The sequence below is a fragment of the Oreochromis niloticus genome, linkage group LG6 (assembly GCF_001858045.2).
Source record: "Oreochromis niloticus isolate F11D_XX linkage group LG6, O_niloticus_UMD_NMBU, whole genome shotgun sequence".
NCBI lineage: Eukaryota > Metazoa > Chordata > Actinopteri > Cichliformes > Cichlidae > Oreochromis > Oreochromis niloticus.
Window position 1 is genome coordinate 8,504,471 of NC_031971.2, and position 21,527 is coordinate 8,525,997.

Genomic DNA, 21,527 nt, shown 5'->3' on the forward strand with positions numbered 1-21,527 from the left:
TTACATTGACAGGTAATTTAGAATCACCAATTAACCTAACCTAACAACTGCATGACTTTTAACTGTGGGAAGAAACCAGAATACCCAGAGAGAAACCAGTGCAAACTAGCCAGACTGTGGATTTGAACCCACGATCTTCTTACTGTGAAGCAACAGCACTAACCACAATGCCAACAATCCAGACTTAACAAAAGTAGGAAAGCTATGATTTCAAGGCTTGATGCAGAATTTTTTTGTACGTTTTTGTCCTTGACAGGTTAAACCACAATAAATAGCGATAACATACACGTGGTGTGTGTGTAATTGTCTGCCTCTTATAACTCCAGTGATTTTCCTGCAGTTTGAAATCTCGTGCGATCTTGTGAATTTCATGAATTCAGCAACTAACCACTCTTACTAGATTGTATCATGTCATCTCAACAAGAACAAATTAAGTTGTTGGATTTCATACAGATCCTTCATGATTTAATTACGTTTATAGAAACATGATATTATTGTGTTTACATTACAAGTTAGACTTTTTTAATGTAACAACCACCCAATTTGCTCGATTTGACTGAGATGGATGCCTTCCTAAAACCATGATCCAAAGCGTATGAGACTGAAAGTTATTGACTTACTTCACTCGAACATGATATGAACAATTTAATCTAGCCTCTCTGCATATCATGTAGTTTCTACACTATATAGTTACACTTAACTTTAAAGCATGAGGCACTTATGTTAAATACACGCAAGATGCTTACGTAAATCCAAGAGTTGGCCAATCCCTTTTTTTCAGTGTGTGTCAGCATGACCTTGCTTTGAGAAATACAATATCGCTTTTCACTGTTATGCTGATGATATACAGATCTACTTTGAACTAGCTGACGATCCTGCTCTGTCTCTGCGCTGCTTTCAAGAGTGCATGTGTGAGGTCAAAGAATGGCTCTTAGGCTACGTCCACACTAATGCGTTTTGACATCATACAAAGAGTGGTTAGTTGCCTGGATCCAGCCACTCTTACTAGATTGTATGATGTCAACTCAACAAGAACAAATTACGTTGCTGAATTTCATGCAGATGCTACATGATTCAATTACATTCACCATAGAAACATGGAATTATTTAGTTCATATTACAAGTTTGGATCTTGTGCATGTAACAACCACCCAATTTCACTTTTTTGAGTCAGCTCACGAAATTCACAAGATCACATTAGATGTCAAACCACAGGAAAATCAGTTGGGTTACAAGAGGCAGACAACCACACCACGTGTATGCTGTTACTATTTCGTATGGTTTAACTTGTCAAGGACAACAACATAAAGCATCATCAAGCATAGCTTTCCTACTTTTGTTAAGTCTGTATTGACAGATTAATGTCATGGTGGTTCGTGCTGTTGCCTCAGAGCAAGAAGATTTGAAGGTTTGAATCCACAATGAGGCGAAGTTTGCAGTGGGTTCTCTCTGCGTACTCTGGTTTCCTCCACAGTTGAAAGTCATGCAGTTGTAAGGGTAGCTGGTTATTCTAAATTACCCAAAGGTGTTGAAGTGCAAATGGTTGTTTGTCTCTGTATGATAGCGACCTGTCCAGTCTGTACCCTGCCCCTGTTACCCCATCGCAGTCCAGATAAAGATAAGAAGATGGGTGGATTGGAAGTTGCTGTAAATCCGTTGAATTTTATTTTTGTTGCACATTATGTAATATGAATACAACATGTACTACAGACAAAAGTTACATTTCATTCATTCAACAAGATTATCATTGGTGTAACAAACAAATATTTTACTAGTTCATGTAACAAGACTGACTTTTGATGTGCCAAAGTGTTTAAACAATATAAGATGAATTTAAATAAATCTAATTAGACTAACGTGGTACAAACATGTTGGTTGAACAAAAGTCAAATTAATTGAATGTTACTGTTAATATTATGTTAAACCTACACACATATATCATGTTGACACAACACAACCAAGATGGATTAATATAACATGATTTGTTTAGATGGAATATAAGTGGCAAGATAAAATTACGTTCATCCAATGACTTATTTTTTTTGAGTGTGCTTTGAGCATCTAGAGAATGAACTTATTCTTTCAGCGCTAAATATGACTGATTGTTTTGTTTTCCCCAACGGCATCACTGATGTGGGGACAGTAAAGATAATTGTAAATGCCTTTAGGATGTTTTAAACTGTTTTAAACAAACTGATTACCTTGCAACAAAGATCAAAAAGCACTGAATAGATAGAAAATGCTTATTTGATTTTCATTTAAATTATTAGATAAAGCTGTTTTGTTATATACACAATGCAAATGTGCTCATAACCGAGTTGGCGCTCCGTATTTTGAGAGTTAAGAGCTTCATTCAGCGTTACTGTCTGGATTGATATATTGCAGGATGACGTAGAGTGCAGAGGGTTTCTTGTTTTTTTGCAGCATGCTTACACATACACATGATAATGGGTAGAGTAGACTCCAGGTCAGGAAGTCCGAACGACATGTCCTGAACTAGCAGTCGGATAATATTAAATAATCAAAGCTAGGCAGAGAGATGTTTTGGGGGGGTTTTTTTGTTTTGTTTTTTTCCCCTTACAGAGGAGGGGGCAGACACAAGACAAGGTCGGGACGTGGGCAGAATAGGATTTGTAGCTGTGTGGAAACACATGGCTACTTGTGCTGTTACCTAGATAGACTTTGATCACTTTGTATTTATCCACAGGTTGAGTGGTATTTATTGTCCTTGATGGCAAACATCTGGACATGGCAAAATAGAACTGCACAAAGGAGTGTGTGTGAGATGTTTGGTGATGCATGTGTGTCTTCATCCCTAACAATACTGATGTTAATAATTCTTTTACAGAAACAATCACTAAATGGGAAACATTGGATGATGGATTTTATGATGAGGCTTCATAAACATGTTTCACACGGAATGACTTCCTTATCTTATTAACAGCTTCTCATGAATGAACAAATTCATTTAATTAAAGTGTTAAAGCTCTCCCTTAGCAGGTGAACAACTAATGCTGTTTTATATTCCCATGTGTCATCTGATATTCTTGGGAAGTTTTTGCCTGAGCATAATTACTAATATTTGCATACAAATTTCAGACTCAGATGAAGAAGAGAGGATAATTAGAGTAAGGATGACCACAAAGTGTAAAATTGTACCTTTAACACTGTGGAATGAGTATGCAATGTTGTTGATGTAAATTGGTGTTGAATTAGATCTTTTGTTTTCATGAATTTTGTATGATTAAATAAAATAATCAAAGGAAAATTCTAGTTTATCCTCACATTTGGATTTATGTGTTTAGCATGACGTTGAAGATAAGGACAGGGCATAAACAGGCAATAAGAGATAATAAATACACAGAATATACAGTATATACACAGTTTTAAAATTAAAGTGACTGAATAGGTGAATAAATAGCTGTAAGTGACTAAAAGTGAATAAAGTGTTGGTAGTATAAAAAGAGTGTAGAGTAGTTTATGTTTCTGGTGTGGGAAATGGTCTTATCAGCTGGAGTTAAAAAGCAGGGCAGCTTTGGGGACAAAGGTGGCTCTCCTCCTCTCAGTCCTGCAGGAAATGCAGTGGAGGCGTCACCCAGACGGGAGCCATTGAAATGCGGGATGAATAATGTGAGAGGGGTCATTGATGATTTTAGCTGCCTGTCTAAGGGCCTGTTGGCTGAAAACCTGTGCCAAAGTTCTGACAGGCAGGCCAATGATTTTAGAGCACACTGATGCAGTGTGCTGCAGTCTGTTCTTGTTCTGAAGGCTGAGGGAGTGGAACCAGCAGGTGATGGAGAAGGTCATGATGCTTTCCAGGAAGGCAAAAAAGTCATCATGATGGGTGTGCTGACTCCAAAGGAGTTGAGTTTCCTAAGGAGGTATAGCCGTTGGTGGCACCTCCTGATAATCTCCTCTGTGTTGGCAGAGAATTTCAGGAGGTTGTCAAAGATGGTTCCCAGGTATTTGTACTCCTCAACTACCTCCACTGGCTTCCCATGGATGGTGGTGGTGACAGAAGCAGCCAGATCCCTATGCCTACTGGAGAAGGTCACCACCATCTCGTTGGTTTTGCTCATGTTCAGTTCAAGTTTGGAGCTGTCACACCACTCTACAAACTCCTGAAGAGTGGGCCCATGGTGTTGTGAGGGGCCTGACAGCAGTGACAGGAGAACTGTGTCATCAGCATATTTAACCAGGTGACAATTGGGCTGTGTGGATCTGCAGTCATAGGTGTAGAGGATGTAGAGCAGGGGGGAGAGCACACAGCCCTTGGGGGAGCCTGTGGAGGTGGAAAGAGACCGGAAAGAGAGTTGCTGACCCAAACTTTCTGAGTCCTGTTGGTCAAAAAGTCCAATATCCACAGGATTAGCTGATCATCCAGGTGAAATCAGGAGGAAAGTTTAGTGGCCAGGATATGAGGCTGCAGAGTGTTGAATGTAGAGATGGACCGATCCGATATTACGTATCGGTATCAGTCCGATACTGACCTAAATTACTGGATCGGATATCGGAGAGAAATAAAAAATGTAATCCGATCCATTAAATATTAAAAAAAACACCTCACAAAACTTGCGACATGGCGTAACTCAGCTCATAACCGTAGCACGTCGGAGCAGTATGCGTCACGTGATAGAGGGGCTGTGTGTATTTGGAGCCTCGCTACCAAACCAGCATTTCATCTCCGAGGAAGTTATCCCAGAGAGAAGTAAAGCAAGTGTGTAAGTTCATCTCTGAATGTTTATAAAGCGTTCCCATGTTAAGCTTAACAACCGATATATGGAGCAACTGCCTCTCTCTCTCTCCCTCACCTGCTGCTACTTCAATCTGAAACTGATCAATGATCAGCTGATCAGCTTTTCTGTCGCGAGTCCGTCTCTCTTCTTTGTTTTTGGCCCACTTTGCACCAGAAAGAGGAAACCAGCGGCTGAACAACAGCAGCACGTTTAAGCTTGATAAGCTGTCGTTAGAATTTATTTAATATTACTTTCTACTAGAGATGGCACGATACCACTTTTTTATGTCCGATACCGATATCATAAATTTGGATATCTGCCGATACCGATATGAATCCGATATAGTGTGTTTTTTAATCAATAAAACTGTTTTTTAAATATCTTGCTGCATTTTGCATAAGTTCATACTCAAGTTTAAATAAACAATAACACTAAAGCTATTCTGTTATACCTGTATGTAAAAAAATACACTGCACCCAAAATATTTTATAGTTCAGCAACACTGATCAATCTAATAAACTTAAACCTGCACCATCCTCCCTATTCTGGTATTTTAAAGAGTACTTAGCAGAAATATTAAGCAACCTAACTAACAGGGTTGCAAACTCCCAGCAAAAAAAAAAAAGGGAACCACCCCCCACTCCACTTCATGATGCTTAATCGATGTAATCAACTTTAATTTGATGCAGGATGAAAAAAAATGCACAGAAATAAATTATTTTTCAAGAATAATTAAATAGATTCAACATCTTTCTTCAACAGAATTGCAGACTGCACAGATGGTACCTTCCCAAAGGAAAAAGTACTATAGCTTACTAGGGTATATTAGACTTAACAGTTACTATATACAGTAATGGACTTCTATACATTTTACATCAGATTAAAACTTTGGGTGTAAGATTCAGATAATTAGTTATTAAAAGCTACATATTTTAAATGAGAATAAGAAAGAAAAGTATGTCTTTGTGCCCCCTTTTCCCTGTTAATGCCCTATCGGCCCCCCTGGCTACACTTTGCTAGATCCGCCCCTGCACAGTTACCAGCCGTCAGCTACGTAGAAATGTTGTCAGGGCCGGGTGATCTCCTCTCCCTGGTCCCCCTGAGGGCTCTCACCACGTCCTCAGTCCTGAAGGTGAGTGCAGAGCTGCCAGGTTTGAGTGAGGATCTGGGCTCTTCAAGCTGGGTGATATTGTCCGTCTCAAACCTGGTGTAGAAAGTGTTGAGGTCATCAGAGAGGGAGAAGGGGTTGCTGCCCTCCACCTGGATGGTTCTCACAGAGGCCATGGTTTTGAGGCCCTTCCAGGCTGAGTGGAGGTCCCCTGTGGTTAAAATTTTAAAACAGTGTTTTTATATTCCAGTTTAACAGTTTTTATGGTCCTCTTGACCTCCCTGTTGACCTCCTTTTTATCCAGTCCAGAGCCGGTGGAGAAAATCCTCTTCTTTTTTTAAGGGTTTCCTTGAGCTCCTTGGTGATCCAAGATTTGTTGTTGGGGTAGATGGTGACTGTTTTCGAGGGGATAATGTTGTCAACACAGAAGGAGATGTATGATGTCACCGTGTCGACTTGTTCGTCGATGTCATCATAGGGAGAAAGAAGGCTGTCCCAGTCAGTGGCTTCGAAACATCCTTGTAGGGTGAGGATACTTTCCTCTGTCCACTGTTTGATGTTTTTGGTGACCTTTTTAATCCTCTTGATGACTGGGGTGTAAGCAGGGGCCAGCAGGATGGTGTGGTGGTCTGCTGAGCCGAGAGGGGAGAGGGGTAGGACTTTAAATGCATCTGGTACAGAGCCATAGCATTTATCCAGAGTCTTCCTCTGACGTGTGCTGCATGTAACATACTGTTGGTATCCTTTAAGCGACTTGTCAGGGGAACAGTGTTTGAAATCACCCAGAATGAACTTGGGAGAGTCTGGTGATAAATGTTCCAGTTTGTACAGAGTGTTGGTGAAGTACTCTGTGGCTTTGGCTGCATTAGCTCTGGGGTGGATGTAAACCAAGATGATGAAAAGCTGTGGGAATTCTCTGGGGAGGTAGTAGGGGAGCAGGGAAACAGCCAGAAGCTCACAGCTTCTCCCTCACAGTGAAATAGCGCTTTACTTAGTCCCTATGGACCCCAAAGTGCTTTACACTACATTCAGTCATCCACCCATTCACACACTGGTGATGGCAAGCTACATTGTAGCCACAGCTGCCCTGGGGCGCACTAACAGAGGTGAGGCTGCCTCCGGGCCCTCTGACCACAACCAGTAGGCAATGGGTGAAGTGTCTTGCCCACTGACTGTAGAGCACTAGCTGTTGTTTACATACAGCCACAGGCCGCCGCCATGTTGCTTTCCGGTGCATTCCCGGTCTCTGTCCAGACAAAGGGGTTGTGAAAAGCCATCAATGTGCAGCGTGCTGTCGTTGTCGCAGTTGTTTAACCACGATTCCGTAAATGCCAGAACGGAGGCAGTTCTGTACTCATGCAAGTGGTTGATGCAGGCTTGCAGCTCATCCAGCTTGGAGTGGAGAGACCACTCATTAACTTGTGTCAAGCCAGCCTCCAGTTTGTTTTCTGTTCCCTGTGTATTCAAAGTATTACGGGAAGAGATGTGAAAACCTGATTTCAAAATAAAAGCCAACTTCGAGTGAATTAACAGATATGTTTAGAACATAATAACATATAATTTAGTCTTGTTTACACACTCTAATGTTAGATCCACATGACAGAACCTTGTACCCTAGTAGTGCCCTGTCAAAATAATTCAAAATGCTCTAAATAGGAAAATTCCTGCGTGAAAGTATCCTGTGGAAACAGGAATTTTCAATTTAAGACCATTCAGAAGTTATTGAAAGGTAAGTCACATATGGGCAATTTGAAAAGGATTTTATTTTGGAAAGCAAAAGCAGAATGACTTGAAATTGACATGGTATCATTGTGGGGTTGGATCAGGGTTTTAATAGTTTTGTTTGCTAGTTTAGTTTAGTTTTTATTTTTTTGAAAATCCTTAGTTTCAGTTTAGTTTTGATTAGTTTCAGTTATAGTTTTAGTTGTGTTTGCAATAATTAAGTGTAACAAAATCCCAGTTTCATCATATCAGTGATGCTCTTCTGCTTATCCTTGGGTATGTTGCTATTCCAGCTACCATACCCTGCACCCTGGACAGGTCGCCTGTCTGTCGCAGGGTTAACACGCAGAGACAGACAACTCACATTCCCACCTATGGGTTCTTTAAAAAAAATAAAAATAAAAATTTGGGCAGATGAACAACCATTGATACCAGGCAACTATAAAAGGTATATCTTGGCCCCAATGAGACTATTAACTCTTGCAGCACCGGGTGTTCATAATTTTGGTTCAAGTGAATTGATAAACTTTTTGAAGGCAATTGACTCACACAGTTGTGTGGATATCCCAGTCTCAATAAACATATTCACCAACGCTTCCTATTGTCTCGGGATGCATCACGCTGCCTTGCCTGGGGTTAGCTTCTGTTTCTGGGGATGAGGGTTGAGTGTGCTCCCTTACCTTCTAGGTTAGGAAGCTAGGTTAGCCTTCTTGTATGAGCTTTTCAAGTGCACTTTAAGGTTTGTGGGATTTTTTTCCCCTTAGAAATGTCCCTCATAATTTGTCTCTTTCCACTACAAGACACTTGCTTTATCCAAAACACAGTCATATTCAAAGTAAACCCAAATTGGACTCTGGCGCTTTCTCCCGACTTTTCCTGACATGATTCTGCGCGTGGACGGAGCAGCGACACAGACGACTCGACTAACGTACCTGCCACCTGCTGGCATAATGAGACACAGCAAGAAAAAAAAACTGGAAACTAAACTTCATTTTTACCCTTGACTATTGTATGACACGCACACATCAACTAAACACATTTTTGCTATGAATTCAGTTAGTTTTGTGAACACTCATTACAGTTTTAGTTAGTTTTCCTTTTCTCACAAAGTCTCCTTTTTATTTTTATTTCCATCCATCCATTCGCTTCCGCTTATCCTGGCGCTGGAGCCTATCCCAGCTTTCATAGGGCGAGAGGCAGGGTACACGCTGGACAGGTCGCCAGTCTGTCGCAGGGCTAACACACAGGGACAGACAACCATTCACACCTAGTGACAATTTCGATTATCCAATTAACCTATCCCCACAAGCTGCATGTCTTTTGACGGTGGGAGGAAGCCAGAGTACCCGGAGGGAACCCACGCAAACACGGGGAGAACATGCAAACTCCACACAGAAAGACCCCGGCCGGATGGTGGAATTGAACTCAGGACCTTCTTGCTGTGCGGCACCAGTGCTAACCACTGTGCCAACCACCGTGCCACCGTGCTGCCACTGTTGACGAAAATGTTTTTTCACTTCTAGTTTTCGTTATTTCGTTAGTTTTCGTTAACGATAATAACCTTGGGTTGGATACTGTCAATACAGAGCGAAATTATCCTGTGGAAACAGGAATTTTCAATTTAAGAGCATTTTGAAATCATTGAAAGTTAAGTCAGATATGGGCAATTTGAAAGGGCTTTTATTTTGGAAGTCAAAATCAGAATGACTTGATATTGACATGGTATCACTGTGGGGTTGGATACTGTTGATCTAAAGTGAAATTATGCTGTGGAAACATGAATTTTCCAATTAAGAACATTTTGAAATCGTTACTAGAGTAAGTCAAATATGGGCAATTTCAATGGGCCATTACTTTGGAAAGCAAAATCAGAATGACTTGAAATTGACATGGTATCACTGTGGGGTTGTATACTGTCAATACAGAGTGAAATTATCCTGTGGAAACAAGAACTTTTCTTTTTAGAGCATTTTTAAATTGTTAAAAGAGTACGTCAAATATGGGCAATTTCAACGGGCCATTACTTTGAAAGGCAAAATCAGACTGACTTGAAATGACATGGTATCACTGTGGGGTTGGATACTGTTGATATAAAGTGCAACTAGTCTTTGGAAATATGAGTTTTGCTTTTAAGAGCATTCTGAAGTCATTGAAAGAGTAGTTCAAAAATGAAAATTAGCAGAGCTTTTACTTTGAAATCCAAAATAAGATGGCCTTGAAACTGACAGGGTGCTACTAGGGTACAAGGTTCTGTCATGTGGATCTAACATTAGGGTGTGTAAACAGGACTAAATTGTATTGTATTATGTTCTTGACATATCTGTTAATTCACTCGAAGTTGGCTTTTATTTTGAAATCAGGTTTCCACATCTCTTCCCGTAATACTTTGAATACACAGGGAACAGAAAACAAACTGGAGGCTGGCTTGACTGTAATTCTCAAACTGGAGGCTGGCTTGACACCAGTGCACATTAGCAAGGACAACGGACGGGAGCGCTCTTTGTTTGTGTGTCTCCCTCTTGAGTCTGGCTCTCAGTCTCACCCCACTCTTCTTTAATCCCCTCCTGGTTACCTTGTTTTTGTGAGGTTTTCTGTGTCCACAGAGTATTTCCTCGGGAAAGTAGTCCGTAGGAGCGGAGGCCGGGCTGCAGCTGCAGCCGCAGCTGGATGAGGGAGTCCCTGGTGTAGGTGAGCCTTGGGGTCATGTCGAAGTGACGGAAACAGTCCGAAAATCACAAAAATGAGGAAAAGGAAAATAATACAGAATATACAGAGTAGACAGCGAAAAACAACAACGAAAAGAGCATTAAAGTTAGAATGCAAAACAGCTCAGCTGACTGGCCGGTCGACCGCACAAGCAGCGACCCGGAACCGGACGATGTGTGTTATACGAACAGGGTCCTTGGCTCAGAAAGGTCAGAATCAGAATCAGAAAGGGTTTTATTGCCAAATGTTGAGCAGGTTTACAACATTAGGAAATTGCTGCGGTACTTAGTGCAAACATACTGTCAGACATCGCTTAAATAAACATAAAAATAAGAATTAAAAGTGCTAAGTAGAAAGATATATACATGAGTGAAGGTGGTGATCAGTGCCAAACATGGAATGATGCAGTGAACACAGTGTAGGGTCATGTGTTAGTGGTGTGAACAGTCATATGGTTATTGTTCATGAGTCCAACAGCAGAGGGGAAGAAACTGTTCTTATGGCGAGAGGTTCTGGTGTGAATGGACCGGAGCCTCCTGCCTGAGGGGAGCAGGTCAAACAGACTGTGTCCAGGGTGGGAAGGGTCAGCTGTGATCCGAGCTGCACGCCCCAGTGTCCTGGAGGTGTACAGGTCCTGCAGAGATGGGAGTCTGCAGCCAATCACCTTCTCAGCAGAGCGCACAACACGCTGCAGTCTCTGTTTGTCCCTGATGGTGGCTCCAGCGTACCACACGGTGATGGAGGAGGTCAGGATGGACTCGATGATTCCATTGTAGAATTGCATCATCGTCCGTGTTGGCAGGTTGAATTTCTTCTCTGCCTCAGGAAGTACATCCTCTGCTGGGCTTTCTTTATGACGGAGGTGATGGTGGGCTCCCACTTCAGGTCCTGGGTGATGGTGGTACCCAGGAAGCGGAATGAGTCCACAGAGGTGATGAGGGTGTCAGTCAGGATATTGGGGGGAGTGGGGCTGTGTGTGCTTCCTGAAGTCCACAATAATCTCCACTGTCTTCTGGGCAATCAGCACCAGGTGGTTGCGGCTGCACCAGAACACCAGACGTTCAATCTCCCTCCTGTAGGTAGACTCATCCCCGTCCGAGATGAGTCCAATAACGGTGGTGTCATCTGCAAACTTGATTAGCTTGACAGACTGTGGAGCAACACAGCCTCGTTGCTCCACAGTTTTCTAGTCCTCACGACAGGTTTGGAGAGCTTCAGCCTCTGTCTGTACACAGGGATCAGGTGGATCATGACGTGGTCAGAAAGTCCAAGTGAGGCGCAGGGCACCGCGCAATAGGCCCCACTGATCGTGCTGTAACAGTGGTCCAATGTCCTCTCCTCTCTGGTCGGGTATTTAATATACTGCTTGTATTTGGGAAGTTCCTGGCTCAGATTGGCTTTGTTAAAGTCCCCAAGAGCAATAATGAGACAGTCCGGGAATGTCCGCTCCATGTGCAGTATCTGCTCCACGAGGGCGCACTGAGCTGCCTGCACATCTTCATCTGGTGGGATGTAAACAGCGGCTAAGATGAATGAAGCAAACGCCCGCAGAGAATAAAACGGTTTGCAGTGAATAAAAAGGTATTCCAGAGAGGAAGAGCAGTGCTGAGCAATCACTGTTACATCTGTGCACCAGCCACTATTAATGTAGAAGCAGACGCCTTCACCTGTGGTCTTACCAGAGAGAGAGGCCTGCCGGTCCGCGCGGAGCAGATGAAAACCCTCCAACTTGAGCGCGCAGTCCAGGATGTCCTCACAGAGCCACGACTCCATAAAACATAAGACACAGGAGGAGGCAAAGTCTCTGTTCATGCTTCTCATCAGGGCCAGCTCATCCATCTTGTTCCGAAGTGAGCATACATTGGAAAGGAAGATCCCAGGAAGAGCAGTTCGTAGTCCGCGTCTCCTCAGACGCACGAGTGCGCCAGCTCGCTTTCCTCTCCTTCGGCGTCTCACTTTCCTGATCACTGTCTGTAGTAAATCTGCTGCAAATGCCACAAATATTGGAAATAAATCCACAGGTGTTGTAGTCCTGTAGTTAAGAAGCTCTTCTCTGGTGTAAGAATATCCAGAGGAGTGCCCAGACACACAAGTTATGCACAAAAACAAAACAGAAGTAACGCACTGAAGTAGGGGAGACCGGGGATAATTGTAACGTGGGTCAGTTGTAACACTTCCAATTTCTCCAATCAGGGCTAAGTTTCAAATGATGTGATTCATCCTGTGCATGCCCAATTCAGTTCTGCTATCACATGTGAAAAATCAGCACATTTTGTCAAACACAGACAATTTAACACGAAAAAAAGTAATTTGTATGCCAAAAAGTAAGTTTTTCTACTTTATTTCAATTTCTAATAGCATTATCTGCTTTGCAGTTAAACTCATCAAACTTAAATTATGTTATTTGTATGTCTATGGGGATATATTCTGTGTAGGTCTTTAGTGCTAATGTTTTAGCCGTTGGCTGTAATCTTAGCTAGTTCATGGCTATAGGAGTCTGGGTCAGTTGTAACAGCAACTGTCTGGGTTAGTTGTAACAATAATGCAGATGTTACACCTACCACACTATTACTTTAACTTATATTAAACAAGTTGGGGCAACGACATCAGCAGAGAGAGGTTCACTGGTCACCTTTGTATATGTGGTTAATGCCATTGGCAACACAACCACTGTTTGTGTTCCCATACATACATTATGCAGACCACTGTGTCAGAGATGGACCAGTAGGAAGTATTGGTAGTGGAAATAAATCAGGATGGGTGCAAGAAACAGATTTCCTCATCTTTCTGAAGCACTTTGCAAACCACACCAAGGTAAGCCATGATAAAAAGTAATGGAATTGCGATGCTGGTGCACAACTACATTTTTTCAGCTTCATTGTTATGTTTAAAAGTTGGTGCAAGAGTTGTAGGTTATAATGCCCACTGAGCCAATGAGGCCAAAGTCAAGGAAGACCAACCGAAATTTATGAAATATTCAGTTGCAGAAAATTCCATAATTTGTCTTTTTTGGGGGGTTGGAATATGTTCAAAAGCTAGATTTCTGCATTCTGTCACACACACACATAGCTACATTAATGGCTCTAAGTGCATTCATGTGTTGAATAAAAAAGATTACATGTTAATGTTTTGTCAGTACCCTTATTTCATTGTGTTACATTTCACCCCAGGATATGTTACAACTAACCCAGACTATGGGGTTAATTGTAACATTTCACTCTTTGTGTTTGAGACCATACCATGCAATGAGTAATTGTGCTGCAGAGAAAATAGCTGCACTATTTAATAGCAGAGACATGTAAATACTTTGCATTACATTTTGAATCCACTACCTTAAAAGAGCTCCAATTTACAGACAGAAATGTCAAAAATGTTACAACTATCCCCGGTCTCCCCTACCAGGGCATCCATACGCGGCGAAAACTAATCTCTAATTAAGTCATTATACTATGATAGAAAATCCTAAACATTGGCTTGTCTTCCTATTTAAATCACAATACAAAACTCACATTACCTGGAAGAAAACTCACAACAGCTATACTTCTTAAACAGAAAATACACACATAATACTTCTAGTGCATTGCTTGAGCAGAACAAAACAACCTCCTGCTTTCTGTCCAGTTATTTTGTAGTTTTTGTCCCCCTTCAGCTACCGTCTACTAAATCCAGAGAAGATGCTCAAAACCAGTCATCGCTCACTAGTGGAAAGGGGAAAAATCTTCTCCCCATTTTTCCATCAGCCAACAATTAATTTTGCATTTGATGAAAAAAAATGTAAATACTATCACTTTCATGAGTAAAATATAATGAGAGGCATATAACTATTAGGACCTAATTATATGACATATTATCACAAAATATAATTTACTATATATTTTGTTCTGTGTGTATCCTCTGACCAGAAGAAGGAACACAAGGACACTTGTTGGTCAAACAAACAAGTGCAGGGAAGTATGCAGGATATTCGCATCCACAGAGCTTGAAGGTTCACTGAATGATTTAATGGGAATGGAAATTGTAAGAGTCGTACGCTATGGCTTCACAGTGGTTAATCAATGCAGAATCACTCAGTTCTGGTAACAATTGGTGGTTTAAAACCTTACTAAGACTCTTTGTCTTTGTTTATCCTTTAGTTTGTCACCTGTACTTCAACATGTATACATTAATTGTACAATAAATAAGTCAGATAATTAATTGGGAAAGTGTACTCAGAAATCCATAGCACTCAATGCAAACGACTACACTGTATATTGTTGCATTAGAATTTTTTAATTTTGTCTTTATGAAAAAGCAGGATTTTACTGTTTTTGTTGTTTTCTATGTGCTGTATGGGCTTCTGCTATTAATTTTTATTATTAACTATTGTGCTGATTATTTTCCTTATTAATCATCTGCTTTGCACAAATTTCTGATTTCAGAATATAGAAAATAATAACAATACAAAGTAAGTTCTAGGTTGGATTATATGTTGCGATTTAGTGTTATATTAATCAAACTTTATTTAGTTAAGTACTTTTAAAGATTTTATTAGTTCAAGAGTTGCTAGGTGTATGGCACATGTATCTGTATAAACTTTGGACTATTTTAATTTATAGAAAAAAACATAGCAAGTCAGTAAAGCTGTCAGATAAATGTAGTGAAGTTAAATTCCTCCTGTGGAGTGGAGAAGAAAATGAAAAATGTGACCAAAAACTTCTAATTCCTCAAACATGTACTTAAATACAATTGTTTTTCTTAATGTCATATGGTAAAAATGCCCTAACGACCTCTGTGTGTTTTCCTTTCCATCCGCAAAATTTAATTCTGACTTATGAAGGAGTTTTTCATCATTAGGTGTCCTGTAGCTGATTGATGGCATGTCTAGTCACAAACCCTGTTTCCATCTTCACAGTGTAAATTCCACAGTTTCTGAACAACAAAATGATCTACTTGACATGTAAAACTACATTCAAACCACACATAAGGTGTGTGGTCTTATACACATAAATTTACATTTCTGAGAAAAAGTGGTTCGGGGATAGAAACAAATCACACCACACATATTTCTTGTAGAGCTGATTGTTTATTTTCTTTCTGAATCTCACTTCAACTGAATTATTTTCCATTATTTGGTGTAATGTAGTGGTTTATCCAACCAATGTAAGAGCAGACCTTCAGAGAAACAGCTGATCTGCTACAGACACATTTCCCACTTCCAACATGAACACCATAAATCATGTTGTTGAACATCACTCCACCACCAGAATCACCCTGAGAGAGAAAATATAATCCATAAGTTTTTTTTAAAACATCTGATAATGGAGAGTAAATGTTAGCGGCATGGCAGCTCACCGGACATGTGTCCACTCCAGCTTGTTCGTAACACATCGTGTTTCCATTTGGCCATAATGCTGGTGAATTACATGGAGTGCGATTAAGTCCACAGTTAACAACATGCATCCTTGCACACTTGAGATGAGGCGGTTCATCAGGGACTAGAGAAAAAAGGAAAAGAACAAAAGCTACTCAGTGTTTCATGCAATGAAATCAGATCAGAAACATGCTTTACCTCATTTCTGGAACAAAATGTGTGAAGCTGAGCAGCATTTAAAAAGGAGGGAATGTGACAGTATATCCACCATAAAATCAAATAAATACTGTCGTCACAGTTATACAATTAAAAAGTAACTAAAACAGGCACACGAGCCAAATTCTAATTCTAATGCAAACTAGAAAAATGAAACAATAAAATAAAATTGGTCTTACGTGCGATGTTCTGTAGATCTACTAGATAACCACCAAGGCCTGCAATTTTAATTTCATTTCCTCTACAAATTAAAGAATAATAATGAATTAGTCCATCCATGTGTTGTGAGTACAAGATAAAATCATATGATTGGAGTCGACAGGCTGGGCATTTCCAGTCTGTCCTCAAAGTTAGTAAAGCTAAATTAACTTTGAGGATTCAAACATTAAACATTAAATTTCCGATTATTCTCTGAATTGTATGGCAAGCTCATGTTTTATTGTCCTTAACTGTGGGTCATGGGTGTATCTCCTAAAATCAAAACAAAGAGTCTTATCTTATTCTAATTCTAAAGCATACTTGCAGATTTGCTCCGTGCATGTCTGAATATCTAAGTAATTCCTGTTGAAACGACAGTTTAAAAGGAAAACCTATGTTGCTTGTGTCAACAGGCCTTTGTCTTATTCATTTAGCCTGACTGGTTCTCCTCAAGTGATAACAGAATCTCTCTCTCTCTCTCTTTCTCTCGATTAAATAATGATCATATTATGATCTCTAATTTAAAAAAAAAAAAGACAGTACATTATGACAAATAATTAGTAAAGAAATTAAGAAGTTAATATAACACGAGAGTATGAAGTCGTATGAAAGCATCTCAAAGACCTCAGGAATTGATATTTTACACTTCGGTTAATCCCAACTCACATTTTCGGAGGAATCTTACAATCAGGTAATTGAACAAGGTCAGTCCTGATCGATGCCGGTGAGATCTTCAGTAGCATGATGTCATGTTTTCTGCTTTGGTCCTGAAAGATTTGGTGATCCCTAATTGTAACCATACTTCCTGGACCTGGATGAATTCCTACATATGCAGACATAGTCCTAAACAATGGAAATGGTCATCACAAAGTCTTTATTATGAAAATAAAGAACAAATATCAGTAATGATTTTTGTCTCAGGACTTTTATAATTAAATTTTGAGTTTTCATTCTATTTTAAATTTTATTTTTAGTTTTAAGTGATACTATCATTTTCTCACCATCCAGGTTGATCTATCCAACAGTGAGCTGCAGTTAGAACCCACTCTCTGTGGATCAGAGAGCCTCCACATCGAGAAATATGCGTTCTATTGGCTGCAGTTATTTTCACATGGTACAGATGCTTGGTGTTTTCACAGTCATAACCTTTGAAGATTCTTTTGTGTAAATCCAGGACTGCGCTCTCTGTGACACCTGAAAAAAGCCCAGTAATTTTCCAACAAATGGTTGGTTTGCTATCGGAACAACATCTACTTTCTTAGCCAGTTGTGTTGCTAAAAGGATTTAGCAAGAAATAACTGTTGAAATTCAAACATATTGCATGTGTGAGTATTCCTGACACTGGGACATTCTGACAAATATACATTAATTAATATCAAAGGAGAAACAAAGAATTAGAAGAACATACATACTATTTATCAGTTCAGTGAAACTTAACAAAAATCAATTAAACAAGTCTTTATTAACACAGATATGTCATAACCTAAGGAATAGTTCAAGTAGACAAAGTTCAAACAAGCATAGGAAATGAGTGCATTAGTTCACTTACCAACCCACAGGAGGAGAAGGAGGAACTTCAAATGAGTCATTGCTGTCATTCAGCTTGAGGTAATGGCTGTGCTGGAGGATCATTTTAACTATGGTCTCACCATCTTGGTGACAATGGATCCACCAATCACAGAGCCTAATGTTATCACCAAAATCCCATTGGTTGGTACGGTCTCCATGCAAATGTTGGATATCTTTCATCTTAACAAAAAAGTGTTCTCATTATTTGTAATCTGCAGGAAATGACACTGCAGTACAAAAAGAAGCTATGTTTTAATAGAATTATTGCAAAGTTGGGCTTTATACAGTATATACACACAGCTTGTGTGTATATACAGACAGCAGTCTGTCTCAAACTTTTCAAAAAAGTAGCAAAAAAGAAAACCCATAAAACATCTGTTTTTCAGTTAGCATGATATTGGCTGACTTAATTTAACAATTTATTTATTTTCTTTTTTTAATATCTTGTATTGCACTGTCCTGTACTTTTATACATGATGCTGTTGAACTACCACATCTGGCAGAAACTAATCCACAATATCATGCTCACTCAGCACAAAACTCGGGGCCTTAGAATTTCATATCTGAGTTCACTATTTGCTTATGACTAAGCTCAAAAGTTCTTTGCTCTGTGAGAAGCAGCCCATGTCTCTTGTGTTACCAGCCTTAAAACTTTCTCTGTGCCTCTTTCAGTGGTCAGCTACTACTTTCTAAGGTGTTAATACATTGATATTCAGTTTTTGCCCACAGTGCAGGTTAATCATTCATGTTCACATGGTTATAATATACTACATATATATATAATAATACCCATAGTTAAATATAAATTCATTTTTGGAAACCTATTAAGTTGTTTGATATCCTCCTGGATCATATTATCATATTCTTACTTTTTAACAATGGCACAACTTTAATAATTGGGGGGGTTTTTTCTGAGCTGTTTCAGAGCAGTTTGTAATGTGTCCATGTGGCAAAGCCCTTTGAGTTAAATTTGTGATATTTGGCTGTATAAATTAAAATTGTCTTTGTCTTGACTGTTGCCACGTATGATGATATTGTAAAGCTTCTGCTATGGGCTGTGACTCCAGAGATTCAGATGGTGCAACAGAAGATTTAATGTTTTTTTGTTTTTTTTAAACCGGACTAAATACTGAGTTGATGTATTTAGTGAAGGATTCTATTTCTTGGGTTTTGATTTTGGCCAATGTGTCATTGTTCTTATAACTGAAGAAGCTTCTTGCATGAGAGGTGAAACATCTTCAAGAAACTTAAAGAAGTTTGCTTCTGGTATTGTACTGGTATTGTTTTACCCACACTGTAAACCCTAAGAAGTCAGCAGAACACTAAAAAAAAAAACCTGTGTTTTTTAAGCAACTGTTTGCTTTAAGTTTTTTTTTTTAAGTTGGTTAACTTAAACATTGAAGCTAAAGTCCAATGTTTAATAATTAAAATAATAAATATTCAGTAACTGGTACTTTGTTTTCATTTATGTCTCCCATGGGAACACGTTAACATAACTTATAATCAATGAGTACAATAGAGTCACTTTTCCAGTTCAACAAAACTCAATATTTATTGTTCACTTTTATAATCTGTTTAAATTAAACAAAAGTCAAAGATCTGGACATCAAAAACATGAAACACAAAATGTTAAAAAATGAAGCCAACGGATTGCCTCAAATGCATTGGGCACTGCTAAAATTTTAAAAGAAAATATTCAAATTAATAATTTTAAAAATAATTATCAAATTATATGTACTTTAGAATATCTCAATAGCAGATTTGGTTAATTACGCCATAAACTGTTGAAACCTTGAAAAATCTAAAATGTGAATTGAGCTTTCAAGGCGACTGTGGTTCAGGGGTTTGCGAAGCTCATCTTGTAACCGGAAGGTTGCTGGTTCGATCCTCAGCTCGGACAGTCTCGGTCGTTGTGTCCTTGGGCAAGACACTTCACCTACCGCCTACTGGTGATGGCCAGAGGGGCCGATGGCGCGATATGGCAGCCTCACTTCTGTCAGTCTGCCCCAGGGCAGCTGTGGCTACAACTGTAGCTTACCTCCACCAGTGTGTGAATGAATAGTGGAATTGTAGAGCTCTTGAAGGGTCTATATAAATGCAATCCATTATTATAAATATACCTGCCTACTTGATGTTTATATTCTTTAAAGTCCTCCTGACATCATCCTCAGAAAGAGTGATTGATGTGGAGGTGCTCCCTCCAATTCAGAAACATCTGCTTCAGTTAGTTTTGCTTTTTAGCCACTGATGGCATCAAAGCAAGTAATGTAAGCAATCTGGTGTAGCTCACTTGCAGACGATGCTAGCACTACAAGTATTGTAGTGGTTGTTTGGTTTTTGTAAACTAATTGTATATATATGTTTAGCTATTTAATAGTACACAAATGTTTATAAGCTCCTTTTTGTATGCAACTTGCATGTCTTTCTGAATGCATTGTTTGTTTATATCATGTTTTTCAGGAAAAAGAAGAAGTTTAAGTCAAGAAGAAGCCCTGCTCAACATGGTAGGTAGTAACAACTTTGTTGAACAGGAACAGACGTTTATATTGTTGATAAATAGTTATCACCTCAATTTGAATTCATGTATTTGGACTAAAGCAGATTGGGAGCCCGAGATTTCAGCTATCAAGCTCCTCTTCTGTGAAACAAACTATCATTTTGAGTTTGGGAGGCAGACATGGTCAACATTTTAATAGTAGGCTTAAGACTTTACTTCTTGATAGAGCTTATAGTTAGGGCTAGTTCTGGTCATCCCTTAGTTATGCTGTCATAGAACCAGACTGCCGGGGGTTAGGGTTCCCTCCTCTCTCTCTCTCTCTCTCTCTCTCTCTCTGTCAGTCTGTCTGTCTCTCTCCCTCTGTCTCTTTCAGGGTTATGCAAGCACAGTATTGGTAGAAGATGCAGTCACAGCACCTTTTACTGTGGTTGTTGTTGTTTTCTTTTCCTGACAGGGGCATAAAAGTTCAAAATAAAATATTTAATATACATTCAGCCAGTGTCAGTCTCTGTTTCACTCTCTAACTGTGGCTTAAGTACATAAAACATCCATGAATCTGGTCGATCAATAATATCTCACAGAAAGTATTCCCAGCACTCAATATGTCACATCTGTGGTCTACTTCTCATAGTTTTACACCGACAATGTTGTCTACATCCTCACCACTATAGAAGTTACTAGGCTATTGTAACATAGTGCAAGTTAAAGTAATACTGCACTGCATTGTGCATTGTGTTTACCTCTTTTTTGGCGCTAGATTCTGAAGCTGCAGGTTTCATCACTCTCAAACCAAAATTGACTGAACCAGCAGCAGAAGAAGATCCAAACTAAGCTTCACATTTCGCTTCACATAAACATTGCCATTAATTCGCTCTTACTTTTTATAAAAATCACACTTAGTGCAGAGCTCTCTCTCCCTCTCAGTGTACTTTAAGAACAGTTTCTCATGTAAAAATGTCAGTTTTCTACATAATTCACTTGCTTATTACTCACCGGTCTACCCTTGTGTGCAGTGCTGTCGGCCGCTGTTTTTTTTTTTTTTTTTAATGACTTCTGACAAGAAATTTCTGCTGTTCAATACCGAAGAATGGATGAGCTGGAAAAGAAAAGCTGTGAAAAACAGAAGTTCTTTCTGCCAAAGTACTAAAGTCACCTTTGGTGTCACTGGGCAGAAAGTGGTTTTTATAAAAAATAAATAAATAAATGCCCCCCGTGTATGAGAGAAAAAAGGGGAAAAGAAAATTCTTTTACTTTTCACGTGTGATTCGTAATTCATGGTTCATGAAGAGGACTGAGGAGAAAATGTCTTTTTGTTTGAGAATTGATAGGTCTGACCATCTCTACTACACTAGAGGCTAAGAAATGCTCTGGCTGTGGCAAAGAGGGACAAGCGGTAAAAGTCTGTCTAGAGAACAGACAAAAAGA

At 39.5% G+C, this 21,527-nt stretch overlaps 1 protein-coding gene across 1 annotated transcript; it reads right to left on the bottom strand.

Annotated features, from left to right (window-relative positions):
* Window positions 1-15,322: 15,322 nt before the first annotated feature.
* On the bottom strand, window positions 15,323-17,642 carry LOC102081650 (cationic trypsin-like). Its single transcript, XM_019360427.2, has 6 exons — window positions 17,586-17,642; window positions 17,038-17,230; window positions 16,703-16,879; window positions 16,018-16,079; window positions 15,604-15,746; window positions 15,323-15,522 (listed from the first exon to the last, which is right to left on the bottom strand). The coding sequence occupies exons 1-6, from the start codon at window positions 17,632-17,634 to the stop codon at window positions 15,367-15,369; spliced, it is 780 nt and encodes a 259-aa protein (XP_019215972.1). The 5' UTR covers window positions 17,635-17,642; the 3' UTR covers window positions 15,323-15,366.
* Between the last annotated feature and the right edge of the window lie 3,885 nt (window positions 17,643-21,527).

Excerpts from the sequence above, each read along its gene's own strand:
- LOC102081650 (XM_019360427.2), bottom strand. The coding sequence starts at position 17,634 with ATGACAGCAATGACTCATTTGAAGTTCCTCCTTCTCCTCCTGTGGGTT. Across the intron at positions 17,231-17,585 it reads CCTTCTCCTCCTGTGGGTTG|GTGTCACAGAGAGCGCAGTC; the intron begins GTAAGTGAACTA and ends GGCTTTTTTCAG. Across the intron at positions 15,747-16,017 it reads AGATCTACAGAACATCGCAC|TCCCTGATGAACCGCCTCAT; the intron begins GTAAGACCAATT and ends TTTTTTCTCTAG.